The sequence below is a fragment of the Rhodamnia argentea genome, chromosome 2, assembly GCF_020921035.1.
Source record: "Rhodamnia argentea isolate NSW1041297 chromosome 2, ASM2092103v1, whole genome shotgun sequence".
Taxonomy (NCBI): Eukaryota; Viridiplantae; Streptophyta; class Magnoliopsida; order Myrtales; family Myrtaceae; genus Rhodamnia; species Rhodamnia argentea.
Genome location: NC_063151.1, coordinates 2,664,262 through 2,680,778, shown reverse-complemented (window position 1 = coordinate 2,680,778; position 16,517 = coordinate 2,664,262). Strand labels below are relative to the sequence as shown.

Sequence of the window (16,517 nt, the reverse complement as noted above, 5' to 3'; positions counted from 1 at the left end):
CGGAAGAGGTAATATATGACAAGATCACGTTGATTTTGGTTACCAGCTGTCAACTTTCATATTTGACATTTAAAGAGTGAATCATGAAATAACGTGTGTATATATGAGAAAATTATCAAAAAAATTCTAAACCTATTGTAATTGTGTCGATTCAGTCATAAATTCTCTTTTTTTGCCGATTCACTCTTAAACTTTTTACAATTGTGTCAATTCAGTCCATCCGACGAATTTTGGCCGACCGGCGACAAAATATTTTACTATTTTTTTTAACATTTTGATTTTCTTTTATTTTTTTTCCTTGGCGATCGGTTAGTGATAGAAAAGGGAAGGGGAAGAACAAAAAAGAAAATAAAATAAAAAATATTAAAATATTATGTCGCCACCCGGCATTATCAGATGGACTGAAATGACACACTTGCAAAATGTTTAAGATTAAATTGCCACAAAAAAGTTTTAAGTTTGAATTGTTACGGTTGCAATAGATTTAGAACTTTTTAGTAATTTTTCTATATATCCATATAAATACATACATACATACATACATACATACATACATACATACATACATACATACATATGCGCACGTCGGCGTGGTCGTATCTATGTGGCTATATGATTTCATTTTGTTTTTTTCGAGAAGGAACGCATATAACATTTTATGCCAAAAAATTAATATAATTAGAGTTATTCTCCTCGGAGAGCGAGTCAAACATGAGATATTGGTCAATATTCACTGCACAGAAGAGGTAACATACGACAAGATTACGTTTATTCCGGCTACCACCAGCTATCGGCTTTCAGTGCATGAAATATAAAATAGGCATATGCTTACACGATAGTTTTTGAAACCGTAAGATTGACAACATATTATGGCTCACAAAAAATAGATAATAATAATTAAAAATTACTATAGGATCTGTTTTTTTATGAATTTGTGGCCCACAACATGTTATTCTCGCAGTCATAGAACATTTTATGCCAAAAAATTAATATAATTAGAGTTATTCTCCTCGGAGAGCGAGTTGAACACGAGATATTGGTCAATATTCACTGCACAGAAGAGGTAACATACGACAAGATTACGTTGATTCCGGCTACCACTAGCTATCGGATTTCAGTGCATGAAATATAAAATAGGCATATGCTTACACGACAGTTTTTGAAACCGTTAGATTGACAACATATTATGGCCTACAAAAAATAGATAATAATAATTAAAAATTACTGTAGAATCCGCTTTTTTATGAATTTGTGGCCCACAACATGTTATTCTCGCAGTCATAGAAAACTATTATGCTAATAAAATCCTATAGAATATCGGAAATATATACAAAGGTACCATTCACATATTTTTTTTTTTAGGGGGGTGGGGTCGGATACCATTCACAGTTCACTAGCAAAAGGTAGTGGGAAGATCCGAAGCTCACGTAAGACTTTGTGATTGTGAACGCCGAGCACTCAAATGAAATTCTTATCTTCTTCGCAGCAGCTTCCTATTTCGTTGTCTTGACCTCGACTCTCGTCCCACCAACGTTGTTCGCACGGACCATCAAATGTTCCCACGTGAGTCACACGAACAAATTCTTCACTTTTACGCCTGTTTCTCCCCATTATTCAATTTCCTTTCTTTTTTTTTTTTTGCTTCCGAAATAAACTAGTCAAGCCGCTAAGACGACCTAACAAACACAGATCGGGAAATACCAACTCTCTCACGATCAGTACGGTGAAGAGGTCTTCAAAGATCCTTCGTTTTTGACTTTCGATGGACGACCCGCCTTTGATCAGATCGAGAGGCAACAGTCATTGGGTATGCAAGTAAACACGATACCAACCGATCGATCTGCATCGCCCCCGACAACTATTTCTAAATAAAGGAATCTGTCTTTCACGCCGATCAAAGTATCCGAAATTCCCAGTCACGGCGCATTAGTTTATGGGTTCCCCTTCCTTTCCAAGGAAGGCAATTTCCAAAACGGCGGCCCCGTTCCGACCCGCGGTCCCCCTTGGGCTGGAAAACAAACGTAGACCCGAGGGCGAATCAGAGACGATTGCCGGACAGCGACAGGGTCCAAACTTTTGACTTAGTGGTTGCATGGGAAGCTCTCTGTTGCCGTTTTTAATAATTCCTTTGGCCTTATCTAGAATTACCGACAAGACGAGATAATTAAAACTCCTAACCAAACGTCACTTACCTCTAAACCTGGTTTTGGCTTGTCGTTGTCAAAAAGCTCAAAACCACATTTTGACATCGGCCCCTGCCAAGCGATTGCTTGTGCCTTGGTTTATACCCCGAAAAGAAGTTAAAACGTGCAATATGACAATGGCGTAAAGTATTTATATATTCAGATATTAACTATAATAACAATTTTTTAGACAGACGAGGATCATAATTAGGTTAGCTAGTTTGGTTTTTTTTTTGTCCAAGCTAGTTTGATTTTTTTCCCTTCATTTTGGTCTGAATAGCGCGGATTACATCACACAACGCATGTATATTTACACTTAATTATGACTTTAATGCGTGCCAATTATGATTTAGCTAATCCTAGGGATCGTGCTTTTCCTTCTAGACTTAGCCGAACGTGTTGTTAATTTCAATGGCGTGTTTGATCTATCTATGAGCGTTGCTAAATTAAGAACATACAAATTCACCTAGGCTAAAAATTAATATCTTAATTCTCCACATATCATGTTTAATGCTCGCTTTTATGTAGATTTCCTGTTTATATTATTCCATTTCTTCATGTCGTCACGTGCTTTTTTATTGACGTCTTCCTTCATTTAAGTGACATTTTACGCATTTCGGTAGATCACTAACCGTTGTGATCCCAGATGTACCTCGAGAAAAAAAACGAGATCGAATTATTATAATTTGGCTAGGTAATTATTATGCGAAAGTTAATTAGATAGGTGAAGTTTAGAACGATGAGTCAATCTCCAACACGCAGCTCTAGTTATGTAGTAATTGATATAGCCATTGCTCACGTTAGATCTCGGATGTCTAGCCCTAGACTATGTTGATAATTGAATACACGTTCCATTTAGCATTCGTGCATGACCAATTAGTTTGTCTATCGTGTTTGCCAACCATCAATTCTATTCATAATACTTATCATCGCGAGACATCGGATGAAACCTCGAGTGATATCACATACGTCGTTAGATTATCGGCTCCCTTAAAACGAGGCCCAATCGTGTTGTTGTTTGGTTACTAGTAGGGATAACTCATTGGACATCAAGTCAAAAGTAGGAGAACTCTCGCCGGTCCGGCGATCGCTTATTAATGACGTCCCAAAGAAAAATTAATTGTTTGTGGGAAATGAAAAAAAAAAAAAAGGTAAAATGGGCGAAAAGGGAAAAGGAAATAATAAGGAAATATTTTGATTTGTTTACCGGGAGATTATTGATTATTCCCTCCGCCTTCACGCGGACTCTCTCTCTCTCTCTGTGGAAAACGAACACCTCAAAAAATCCCTAAATTCTCGACTTCCACAACAAGAATTTCTCTCTCTTTTGTCCGAATCCAGGTGTCTCGCTTGGACTTCCGAGCCTCACTTTCCCTTTTCCTTCTTCAGCTCGCGAAGGCAAGCATTTCAGTCTCTGAATTCTTCGCCCCAAATTGGAGACTCCTGAGTCCTAATTCGATCTCGGCATTCTGTCGCTGGTCGCATTGATCGACGCTCGCTCGCTCGCTGATTCCCGGGGGAATCTATGTGTCTTCGCGCAATTAGGAGGTTAGGGCTTCTGGGTTTTGCTACATGCGCTTTGGGAGCCGGGTAAGCGATAAATGGTCGTGGTGTGGGATCTAGGGCTTGTTCAGGGGCTGGTCCTCTGTGCTTGCGGGTTGCTTCCGCTGATCGGGTTCGTGATCCGGAGGAAGTGGCGGCGATCGGTCGAGCGGAGCCGTGAGATTAAGCGGCTGCTTGTATTGGCTTCGGAAGAGGCCGCGAGGGCTGAGCTTGAGGCCTCCGTCGGGTACGGCGCGTTCTCGGCTCCCCAGGGCTATCAGTGCGCCATCTGCTATTGCCCCACTACCACTCGATGCGCTCGCTGCAAGGCAGTTCGATACTGGTACGTCAATTTTTATCTTGTGGTGGTTTTTGTTCTTTTCTTTTCAATTGCTGGGCAAGGCTTTGATTTTGGAACTCTGCGGGAGTTCTTTTGACCTTGATATTAGGTTTTGAGAATGTGCAAGAATTTGTTCCAATTTTTTTTTTTTGGTCGCGGGAGTAAATTTTATTTAGGACTGGAAATATGGCATATTTGCACAAATTGCAGTGGCAGTAAACGGAATTTTTGCTCTTTCCGTTCAAGAATAATTTAAAATTGTGAACGTTGTGAAAATAGCGATTTTTTCTTTCAACATATTTTGGCTCAATAATTACATCTGCAAATGTGGAGAGATAGGTTCATCTGCCAGCGAGTTTTATTTGTTGCCATGCCCCGTTTAGTGGGCAAGAAATCCATCTTATGTTCATATGTAAAGTCCAGTGTGCAGAGGCAATCTTACGTAGTATAATTTTGCGTGCATCATGTCCAATTTAACATGCTAAAAATTTTGGGATTAGGGGGATTTTGTGGGAATCTTCTTATTTGTAAGATATTTATTTTTTGCTGGTTCATGCGGTGATATCAATAGGCAAATTATAAGCTGCCTTTAGACCTCCCATCGTTGGTGGTGTTTTTTGTAGCCACAGCTACTTTATTGCCGCTACAAGAAATTCAATCGCTAATTTTTTCTTGTCTCTTAGAATTTATTGATATTTATGTTTTGCTGGTTCATGCTGATCTCAATAGGCAGATTATAAGCTGACTTTAGACACAGTTCCCTTGGATGCCCTCATGGGCGGCGGTGTATTATGTAGCCACAACTACTTTATTGCTGCTTGTAGAAATTGTATCCCCATTTTTTGTTTTAGCTAGTCAAGATTTTGTCATTTCAAGTGGAAATTTAAATCATGTTGCCAACTAGAGATGCTAGTGGTATATCCACCTTTATTAAATTTTATTTGAAAATATTCTTTCTAGTCTGCAGGAATGTGCTTGCAATCTTTGAATCTTACTTATGGAGGGTTCTTCCTCATAGTCATAACACGTGTTTAATTTGCCTTCTTCCAGTTCGGGTAAGTGTCAAATCATTCACTGGAGACAAGGTCATAAGGAAGAATGCCGTCCTCCCGAGCCTGGGAATGACTATAGTCTAAAGGCCACAGAATTTGAGGAAGATGCAGATTATGGCAATAAACTTGGGAATGCATGTGGGGATGCTACAAGATCTACTGAAGCTTTTGTTGATGAACCAACATTGGCAGACAGTAACTGCTCCTCAAGCGCATCACCTGAGAAAAATATCAAAGTTGAGTCAGAAAGTTATCTTTCTCAATCTTCAAGTGCCAAATTTTCTGGATTCTCTTCCCCCACTGCCAGTAATGAATTATCTGATGATGTTTCAATACGTGAAAGTTCAAATGATTCCGGGAGTTCAGATGAGGATAGATCATCTAATGTTGGACGGAGCATGCCTGGCACTATCTGTGATGATCCTAGAGATGATGCTAAGCCACCCTCTCCAAAATTTGCAAGTTTAGTTGGTTCGGTCTATAGCTATGCTACTTTGGATGAGTCAAATAAGAAGCCTGGCTGCAATGATGTGCAAGAACAATGTGATTTAAAAAGTGAAGGTATCAAAAGACCTAGTGATCGGATGGTTGAGCCATCTGTGAACTCTCCTAATTTTTGGCGGGGCATTGTGGATCCCGCTGAGAAGCAAAGTATTGTCTCAGATAGTTCCCTGCCGCCCAAGTTGAATAAAGCCAATTTGAGTGAAGTATCTTCTCGATCTCACACGCTCTTCTCCTTTAGTAAGTTCCAAAGTAATGACCAGTTCTCGCCTAGCAGAGGCTTCGAAGAAGAGCGCTTCATGTCTCGTGATGCTCTTCCTCAGAACCAGTTTGACAAGGAACCTACTTTGTTGGGGAAAGTGGTGAAAGGCGGTTTGAGTGCTGGCAAACCACCATCGTTGAACTGTGAGAGATCAAGTCATATAGGGGATGGTGACACCACTTTTGTTTCTGATGGAGCTCCTTACAGACAGGAATATACTTCGAGAAGAGATGCTACTATGATTGGTGTTAGGCATCCGATTCCACCTGTCAATACGACTGAAAGTGACAAAGTTCGAGACAGCGTTGCTTTACCCTCTCAGTCAGGAGCTTGTTCTTTAAAGGCTTTGCAAAATATAAAGCCATCTACTGATACTGCTGGAGTCCAATTGAAAGGATCTGTGTTGTCCAAACGGTATCCGGCAGGAGATTGCAGTGATACATCTGGAAAATACACTGACAAGGTTCGACAATAATCATGAATTGCTTTTACTTATTGTGGATATCTGTTATGCTGCCATAAATTGCATTTACATTTGTTTTATTTTGCAGGGGCTCTTTCCTTATGATCTTTTTGTCAAGCTTTATACATGGAAAGAAGTGGAATTGCTCCCATGCGGTCTTGTGAATTGTGGGAACAGGTTAGTTGGAAAGATTCATGATTTTAGAGAGTAAACTTGTAAATCAATAACACGTCGAAGCAATGCGTTAGATTTGGTTCTGCATGTTGATGTAGCAACTATCAGTTACTTTGATCATAAAGCACTAAACATATCTTTGATAGATTTTTGGAGGAGGATAATTCCTCTATACAGGTGTATATTGGATATATATCTTACACATTTTAAAATTATCCATTGTCTGGTGACTTTGCGTTCACGTGCCTCTAGATTGACATTCTCATTTTGCAAAACTTGAGGCTTTTTTATTTTATTTTTGTGGCTCTTGAGATAAGCTAAGGGAGAGATTTGATTGGTTATCCAGATAATTCTGTTATGTTCTTAAACTCATGTTGTGAAGAAATTGAGAGACATTATAATCTTACCAAAAGAACATATGAATATGCATACATGTTGCACTTGTGCTCCTCTCTTTTGCTCAAATGTTCTAAATGTTTAGCATAGTTGGAACATGTGTCTTTTAGTGAGCTCTTCGTAATGAATATGTCCATTCATGTGCTTGTGACATAGTCATGTCCTATTTGGTATTTATTTATTATGGTGTCACCATATGGCGTCTTGTGATTATTGTAATAGCATTCGTATATGCTTGTCATCTCAGCAAATTTTGATTCTTGCTGAGAATTATAATGTTCTGAGAGGGCTGAGTTTCATTAAGTTCCTCTCTCTCTCTCTCTCTTTTTTCCCCTTTTTTTAATTAAATTTCCATAGAATTTCAACCGATATTTAAGTAGCCTATTTTTATTTGTGGTTTTCTGCAGTTGTTATGCTAATGCAGTGTTGCAATGCCTGGCGTTTACTCCTCCTCTCATGGCATATTTTCTTCAGGGACTTCATTCAAAACTTTGTAAGTTAATGAGACATTGTCCATTGGCATGTGTGGTTAGTCGAAATTTGTGACACTAACGACTGTCTCACTGTGTCAGGTCCAAAGAAGGAGTGGTGTTTCATGTGTGAATTCGAGAGCTTGATTCAAAAGGCCAAAGCAAGGACCTCACCAATCTCTCCAATTAGGATCGTATCCCAATTACAGAAAATTGGAACTCAGCTTCATAATGGGAGAGAGGAAGACGCTCATGAATTTTTAAGGTATTATTGGAAAAGTCCACTCTAGATCTGAAAATGCTCGTCTTGTTCCTATTTCAAAATTGTTTCATTTTGGCCCAGCTCCTTTAGCAAGTTTAATATGTCAGGTGCGCCATTGATGCGATGCAATCCATTTGTCTTGTGAAATCTGTGGAGATGGAGTCCGGTTCTTCAAAAGAGGAAACCACTCTGATGGGATTGACATTTGGCGGCTATCTTCGGTCAAAGGTGGGGTGATGCACTTCACCAAGATTTTCCTTGCATTTCTCTCTTTTTTAAAACAACCATTGAAGCACTTACTTTTCTCTGCATCATCTATGAGAAAATTCTTATATGGCCAAGACTTTGTTAACCACAGATAAGATGCACCAAGTGTCAAATAAAATCTGAGCGGCAGGAAAGAATGATGGATCTAACTGTTGAGATAGAAGGAGATATTGGAACCTTGGAACAAGCTCTTCATCGGTTTACCGAAAATGAGACTCTGGATGGAGAAAACAAGTATCACTGTGGCAGGTTGGTTATGTTTGCTTCTTTTATTAGCTCACAAGGACAGTCTTGATGACATAATTTTTTGTCAGACAAATGGGTCTTATTAGGGAGAGTGTTCCTCTTTTACGAAATGTAGTTTTGGTTTATGCTTAAGAAGATGAAATGAGTTTTTTATTTTGTCCCTGCATCTGAATATGAAGATGCTATTAACTCCATCAATAAGAAGGCTTTGGTGAATTGATTGGTTGGGGATTGTTTTGGTTGCTACTTACGAGAAGTCTAAGCATCATGGTCTTTGTAGGATATTCTTTCATTGCGTATCAACCTTGAGCTGATATGCTTGAATGCTCTGCCCTTAGATCGCACTTTTTAGTGTGCTGCTCTATGCCTTTAATGTTGTTAAATCCTATTTAAAATGCCCACGGCATGTCCTACTGTTTTGTTGTTACAATTCTGCTCAAATACGGTCTCGTCAATGCCTTTCAAATCCTCCTAGCCATTATCTTGGTCACTTCATCTAATTTGATTAGTACTTTTTCGCATCTGCATAGTAGGTTTTGGGGATTGTACTCACTTTGTTAATGTTAAAATTCACTCAGGTGCAAATCTTATGAGAAGGCCAGAAAGAGATTGACAATATTGGAGGCTCCAAATGTGCTTACTATTGCATTGAAACGGTTTCAGGTATTGACGAAAATTGATCAATAATACTGACAATACTTTCAACTGGTGTGTTTCCTTGGGTCTACTCTTGTGCAAAAAACTGACCCCTTTCTTTGATAACAGTCAGGAAAATGTGGAAAGCTCAACAAGTTGGTTCGTTTCCCGGAGATCCTCAACTTGGCTCCTTATATGAGTGGAACTAGTGACAAATCGCCTATATACAGACTGTATGGAGTAATAGTCCACTTGGATGTCATGAATGCTGCATTTTCTGGTCATTATGTGTGCTATGTCAAGAATCCTCAAAACAAATGGTTCAAGATCGATGACAGCACGGTATGTTCATGCATCATTGCTCCAGAGAATTTAGCTTTCTTTAGTGTATGTTACCTCTTCAGTTAACTAATTCCCATCGATTCTTGGAATTTGCATTTGGCTACATTCCTGAATGTTCTGATCTTCTAACTTAATATCTGCATATGCAATTGTCCTTGACATAAAATCCAGTGCCTTTAACCATTCACCAATTGCCTGCTCTTAACCAGAGCGGAGCTTCTTGATGGTTTTAGTAGCTAGTTATTACTTTGTATGAGCTTTTATCGTAGTAGTAGTTTATTTGCTTATAATGTTAGTTGAACTTTTTTGCTTACAGCAGAATGGGATCGTACCGAATTGTTCTAAAACTGATTTTTTTACTGTACTTTGATTACTCTTGAATAGGTAACACCAATGGAACTTGAGAGCATCCTGTCAATGGGGGCATACATGCTACTCTATGCTAGGTAATAATTTCTTTTATGTGTTTGATGATCAACAATGGTAGTGGCACATCACTGAATTAGTTGAATGTTGACCTTATATAGGTGCTCTCCCCGGGCCCCCAGATCGATAAGGGACAAAGTGTTCTCTGCAGACCCAAAACATAAAGTAGTACTTGCCAGAAGCAGCGGGAAAATTGCTGCATTGAGCATTAAGCCACTGGGAAGATTTTCCAGTGATGTTAACCCCAATTCAATGTCTTCAGATGGCTCAACTAACATTGACTCTTTCTATTCAAAGTTTCATCGGTTGCAAAGGATACTGGAAGAAGATTCTTCAAGTGACAATTCTTCCCTATTCAGTAACACTTCGGATGAAGGATCTTGCAGTACGGATGGGACCCAAGATTCTGCCAGCGCAGACGACCTTTCAGATAATATATTTGGTGACCCAGTGCGAGGTTGGAGCAGCCCCTGGAGGAACTCCTCTGATTCCGACACTTCATCTTCTTCTTCGTCTCCCCTTTATTCAAGGCACTCACCCCTAGCCAATCCAGAAAGACATGCTTCGGGTTTTGCTGAAACGAGCCCATCTCAAAGCGACGGTTTGGATTCCGGTCTGGGAGGTCATGAATTTTTGAACTCGAACATTACTAAGTGGCGTAGTGAGTTAGAAATTAGCACTAGTAGTAGTCATCGTAGTAGTAGTAGTAGTAGTAGATGTAGAGAGAGTGACTCGGGGAGACTAGCCCGGTTGAACGGCTCTTATGATGTGAAAAATGGCATCTCTTTAAGAAGATCGGCGAGAGAAAGAACGGATTAGACCTTTTAATTACTTAGGAATCAAGATAGAGGGTGGGTAAATAAAAGTTATGGGGAAGGTTTATGTAAAATTGTAATCCTTTTGGCTGGTCATGTCTTGGTAAATATGAGTAAATCGCCATTTTGCATATGCTTGGCCTTTTTTGCAGCTCGCTTTCTTTTTGGAAATTCTGTTCCGATTTTTAAATCTGGGAAGATCATGAGATCAAGATAGTGCATAGAGGAGCTTTGCTTACAATAATGAATCTGTGTGGACATGGTGGATAAGATTGGTAGTTAATTGCGGGCAGTTGCCGCCTGCTCTTAAAAATTTGGTGAATTTTTAGCGAGTTCGTTATGATTATGAGTTCTCTTACTAGCTGGTCCAAGAAGTTTTTTTCGGTATCCCCAGAATGAAATTGCTTGGTACTTGCGGATTGATCTGAACCATCAGTCTCATGCTTCTGATGGGTTCCACCATTCCGCTAAGATTGGTCTTGGGGTATGAATAGATTTAAGCAAATACCTCGGTTGCCCAAACTGGTTGTGTCGAGATGGCTGAACTCTTAATTAGGTTGGTACTGGTGATTTGACGGTCGCTATTAAAAGCGACATGGGAGTTGTGACAATGGCTACCCGGTACCAAAGTTACGATGCGTGTGCAAGAACCTGTACAGATCAAGAAGGGAAATTTTCCCAAAGTCCATGAGAACCCACTTCTGGTTCCATGCTTCGATCTGCAACTCCATCCCGAGGTTGCGCGAGTCGCCAACGTTATGGCCAATAAATGGAAGCGTCTCTTCAAAACCGAGAAAAGATTTGGGGGAAAAAAGTCAAAAGAAGGGACGGCCAAGTGGGATAGTTGATAAGGAGGACCGGTCTAACCACCACGAAATCAAACCAGCTGACTTCGCACCTTTCTTTTGTCCAGAAGAATGCTTGGGCGGAGTCGTGGACTCCTCAAGCATCTCAGTCGATCCCCATGGGCGTGGCATTCTTAGTGATCGCCAAAAGCGTATTATCTCCGCGCTTCTCGAAACCAAAGTGTGCGATTCGAATTCAGATCTTAATCGAGGAAAGACGAACGGGCAAACCGTAGCAATCTCCGGGGATTGCACTAGGGGACGCTCACGACCAGGTAGTGTAACTACCAAAAAATGGGCGATGCATGCACGGGAAGAACTTCCCTGTCTGAAATCGGGATGTGGGTCTGAAATCTGAAAAGAACCTACCCCATGGCCTGCCTTGGAGGACTTTGAAATTTCTCCTCTTCTTGTGCATCCGACGGGAGATTCAAGCCCTCCACGTGCGAATGATCCGATTTGTCTTTGACATGATCTAGGTGGAGAATGGACATGTACTGGTCAATTCCTGCAAGTAGCCATAGCTCTGGATCTATGTGCAATTATTTTGATTGGACTTGGCCGATTCAATAATGCGAGGTCGAACATATATCTACATGCCTACATACGTAGAGAGACCAGCAGCTCATTTCAGGAAATTTCTGGAAGCTGGGTGACTCATACAATGTCAACAAAGAATTTTCACTGTGTCGGTTTGGTCCATTTCTATAGCAAGGTGTGTCTTCTTGTAACTTTTTTTTTTAATTTTCGGGAGGCAAACGACACTCATGCTCGTGACAAGATCAAGTTACACAGCGGCCATAAAAGTTCACGTCTTCCTCAATCCTCATTCCTAGCAGTAGGAACTGATGGGTTACGAACATAGATACGGGGCCAGGTTCATAGTCAATTAAATTTGTCGCGTGGGCTATTCCATCACTGGTAATCTACCGATTGGAGAAGTAATGCGGGTGGACAATATGCCCAAAATCAAATGAAAAAAAATAGGGCTACACTGGATTTGGTCTTTCGACAAATAATTGTCAACAAATGTCGAATCAACATAAAGCTGTTGTAGAGAGATGACACGAGCCGTTGAAGCTTTCACCGACGTAAACCTTGATCGAATGCCTAGGATAGCTGGGAGGTGGTGACACGCAACGGGCAATCCTAAAAGATTAACTTTTTAGTCGAACGTGTCTGACTAGATCAATTCGAGGAAATATAAGATGACCTAGCTAGAATCACAATGATCTCCTTTTCTGCTCGAGAGACTGCATTGAAATTTCTATTGGGATTTTACCAAGGACTTATTCCCTCAAAAACTTTTAACTTTAGGTCCATTGCCAATTCTATCTCAATTTTTTTTTATAATAAAAAGTCTTCGACTTTTACTTTAGTCCCAAATCTATCCGCGAGTTCAAAAATCGCCACCCATTTATTATCAATATCAGAAGGTTATACTGTTCCTTACAAGATATTGAAACTCAGGTTTTAAAAAATGAAACTTCTAATTTGTTTTAATGTCAATAATTTTGAGTAAATTAGTGGCGATTTTTTTGACGTGCGAGCAGATTTGAGATTATAGTGAAAATCGAGAATTTTCTATAAGACCAAACGGAAAAAGGAAGATTTAAAGTTTGAAATCTTTCGGGGACAACTGGAGTAAAGGATTTGGAATGCGGTGGTCTTCGGTGCCGAAAGAGGAACGGAACAAATGATAAGGACTCGCGCATGGCAGAAATGGTGATGAGATGACGGCGCACGTTCTTCTGCGCATCTTCCTGCTGCTCTTTGCGTGGGCATGCCTATCCCCGGCATACATGTCTGTCCATACATAGTCACGACACGTTCCCAATCTGCATGGGCCACCCATATCGCCCAAGTTGAAACAAGCCGACATAATTGAATTACGATGGAATATTTAAATATTAAATTAAGTTTTCACTTGACGGTTTAATCTTTCGGAACAGTTGATAACGACCCCACAATCACAAAATTTCTCGTAAATATGATGACAGCAGATCCGAGTTCGAATCTTTTCGAGCTCCATTTGCCTCCCCAATTGAATATGTCAATAGAGCGATTGATAATGATCCCGCAAAATCTCATAAATTCGCATGGATCATATTTCATAAGGTTTTCATATAACATATGTGCAGTTGAATGTATGGTTAATATCACGAAAAATCTCAAACTGGTACATTTGTAACAAATTTACCTCAAATTATTTGTTTAACCACGAAAAACCCCAAACCGATACAACTATGACAAATTCAACCTAAACTATTTTTTTGACTATCAAAAATCTTAAATTAATACATATGTGATAAATTTACCATAAATTAAGTTTTTTAACCACCAAAAATCTTAAATTGATACACATGTGACAAATTTACCTTCCGTTAAATTGAGTTAATGCTACAAAAAATTTCATATTGATACACCTTTGACAAACAAAGCGTAAAAAACTCAAACTAGTACACCCGTGAACTGCCACATGCTATCTAACTCAATAATTTGATGGTTAGATTTAACGAAAACTAATGAAAGGTAAATTTGTCACGGGTGTGCCAGTTTTATCTAGAAGTTTGGCTCTCGAAAGTTAAAGTGCTCCGGTATCTCCGATTTCCTTGAATATAACACGTGTGGAAATCACGACAACTTCGCTTTTACTATGAAGAGATTTTACAAGACTGCGGCGTCGCGAAAACGAGAAATAAAACCATTTTTTTTTATTCCTCATATTCCCTTCAAGAGCGATAGGCTTACTTAGATGAGCATCGAAAAATCCTTTAAAAAAATCCGAAGTTAGCGGTTGGAAAAATCCTCGAAAAGATCTGCCAAGATGTTCGGAGCTACAAGAAGGCATCAGAAACGTCGGTGCGCCACATGATCCCTTGCGTCGCGGACATTTGTCTAATAAAGCAGGAGCATCTAAGTCACGAATTCCAAAGTTTCCACCCAATTTCTTTTCTTTTTTTAATTAACTAGTTTATTAAGTAATTACTTGTCTTTGCGGCTGATACCGAGAGTGGTAACGTATAAGCATTTCTTATTTTGTTTGTTCACTATTTTTTTTTCCGTTTAACTTGCTTTTTTTTTTTGTTATCAACTCGGGACAACCACTCTTATTCCCGCGTTGAATTCTCGATCATAAAATTTTCAATTGTATCACTCATATTGTATTGAATTCTCGATTTCAATACAATATGACCCAAGTTCGAGTACGAGATTCTACTCAAAGTAACCTTGGCGGCACTCCTCAAGGGAGGAGTCTTAGTGGGATGCATGAAAACCATCTGTGTTTAGTTTCTGTTATTATCCTAGGTTGTCTCAAGAGAAGCACCAATTTTGGTGAAAAAACACCAAAGAAGTTTTGAATTTATTACATTTGTACCAATTCAGTAATTAACCTTTTAATTAGATCGGTTAGTCCTAAATATTTTTTATTGGTGCTAATTTGGTTTATCCGATCGATTTTTGGACTGGAAATAGTTGACGTTCATGCCGATCGTCCGACGTGACACGAATAAAGTTGATATAATATTTTTTAAAAAATTTTGTTCAAGATTTGAAAATAAAATAGACGGGAAAACCCAAGCACAATCCTCACTTTCAACATTAACACAACTTTCCATCCTCTACTTCTGCTTCCACAATACACCATTTTGCATCGCGTTCTAGCGGAGGACACATAATTGCATTGACCATAAGTTTAAAACTCGGGATCCATTTGCTTTGCGAAAAGTAAATGATGTAGAAAGTATTTTCCTAAAAATGATAGCTCGTATCGCTTGAAAGAATTTTTCGATAAAAAATGTTTTCAATTATCAATAATAATTTATGCCTAAACATGTACGTGATCAATGGAAATATTTCTCATTCATTCATTTTTTAAGCGATACAAGCAATTATAATTTTATAAAAATATCTTCCAAATTATTCGTTCTTCGTAAAACAAACGGAGCCCTATATTTATTTACAAGATCACCACTTCTCTTCCCAAACTACCCCTGCTCATCTTCTAAATTCCTCAACCTTCCAAAGCAAACCCTAATTAGTAAATTCTACCCTACCATCCTAACCAACTTCCGCTGCTCTTGTCCGCCGCAAACCACCTCCGATCGCCATGCGTCTCCAATACTACAGCCATTCTCCGCCCCACGCCACCCAAACCCCAACATCACCCCCAGCCCCCAGGCCACCCCCACCATGGACGACCTTGTCTGAAATTCCGCATTGTGGCTCGTGACATATGGCGGCCAAGGTTGTCGGTGGAATACGCCACATGGCATAAAGAAAGAGAGGGCACGACGCACAGAAAAGAGGCAGACACGAGCACCGGCGGCTAAGAGAAGGGCGATAGCTACCCCCTACGGTGGCGGCTATGATCTGACGGAGCGTGGTCATAGAGGATGGAGTTTCTTTTTTTTTTAGTCAGATTTAAAGTAGAGGCCTTTTCTTTGGGCGTAATATAAAAAAAAAAACCTTCAACTTTAGCCTTTCTAATAATTATATCTAAAACTTTTTTTTTCTCATAAAAAATCTCAACTTTTACTTTTGTCCCAATTTTACCAATTTAATACCCAAAAAAACCATCAACTTTAACATCTCTCTAAATTATATCTCATTTTTTAATCTCATAAAAAATTACCAACTTTTACTTTTATCCCAATTCTACCACCGTTAGCCTTCTATTCATAATCACCGTTAGTTAATCCTACGTGACTCGAATTTTCTCATCGAACTTACTAATGAATCATTGAAATTTAGAAATAATAGGTTTCAAGGACGACGAGAATTTAAATAGTTCGTCCGAATATCTCCATGCCTAGTTATTCTTTGGGCTGTTGAGTGCCAAAGAGAATATAAAACATGCTGTCTTGAGTGACTATGTATTTCACGGCAACATGTAAGGGACGCAAACAACAAAAGAAAAGTTCGATGTTTTTTCATGTTAGCTTTGCATAGTGCAATTCATTTGAAAATTACACGTAAGATTAACCAATGGTAATTATAGACAGAAGGATAACGATAGTAGAATTATAGCAAAAGTAAAAATTGAAGATTTTTCATGAGACAAATAAAAGTTTTGGATATAATATGAGACATATGCTAAAATTGAGAGTTTTTTTAGTAATGGACCAGTAGAATTGGGACAAAAGTAAAAATTTGGGATAGAATTAGGATAAAAAGGTTTTTTATGAGACAAAATCTTTTTGGATATAATTATCACAAATGCTAAAGTTAAAGGTTTTTTTTAGTATTGAGCATTTTTTTGGTTGGAAAGTAGGTCTTTTTTTTTTTTTTTGG

General features: G+C 39.1%; 2 protein-coding genes across 2 annotated transcripts in view; one reads left to right on the top strand and one right to left on the bottom strand.

Moving 5' to 3' along the window:
• LOC115749813 (universal stress protein PHOS34) overlaps positions 1-16,517 on the bottom strand; it is a 27,057-nt gene extending 10,540 nt beyond the window's left edge. Inside the window, exon 1 of the mRNA XM_048275079.1 lies at positions 16,502-16,517. The gene's annotated coding sequence lies outside the window, so the exon portion shown is untranslated. The remainder of the gene's footprint in view (positions 1-16,501) is intronic.
• Positions 3,412-10,507, top strand: LOC115749812 (ubiquitin carboxyl-terminal hydrolase 17-like). The gene is made up of 11 exons (XM_030686785.2): positions 3,412-4,068; positions 5,116-6,343; positions 6,432-6,520; positions 7,321-7,406; positions 7,486-7,648; positions 7,753-7,873; positions 8,004-8,161; positions 8,737-8,821; positions 8,924-9,136; positions 9,521-9,582; positions 9,664-10,507. The coding sequence occupies exons 1-11, from the start codon at positions 3,785-3,787 to the stop codon at positions 10,379-10,381; spliced, it is 3,207 nt and encodes a 1,068-aa protein (XP_030542645.1). The 5' UTR covers positions 3,412-3,784; the 3' UTR covers positions 10,382-10,507.

What these genes read in the sequence shown, in the direction of transcription:
- LOC115749812 (XM_030686785.2), top strand. Translation starts at nt 3,785, where the DNA reads ATGGTCGTGGTGTGGGATCTAGGGCTTGTTCAGGGGCTGGTCCTCTGT. An exon ending in GACGCTCATGAATTTTTAAG is followed by an intron (nt 7,649 to 7,752) that starts GTATTATTGGAA and finishes TTAATATGTCAG; the next exon opens with GTGCGCCATTGATGCGATGC. An exon ending in TTGCATTGAAACGGTTTCAG is followed by an intron (nt 8,822 to 8,923) that starts GTATTGACGAAA and finishes CTTTGATAACAG; the next exon opens with TCAGGAAAATGTGGAAAGCT.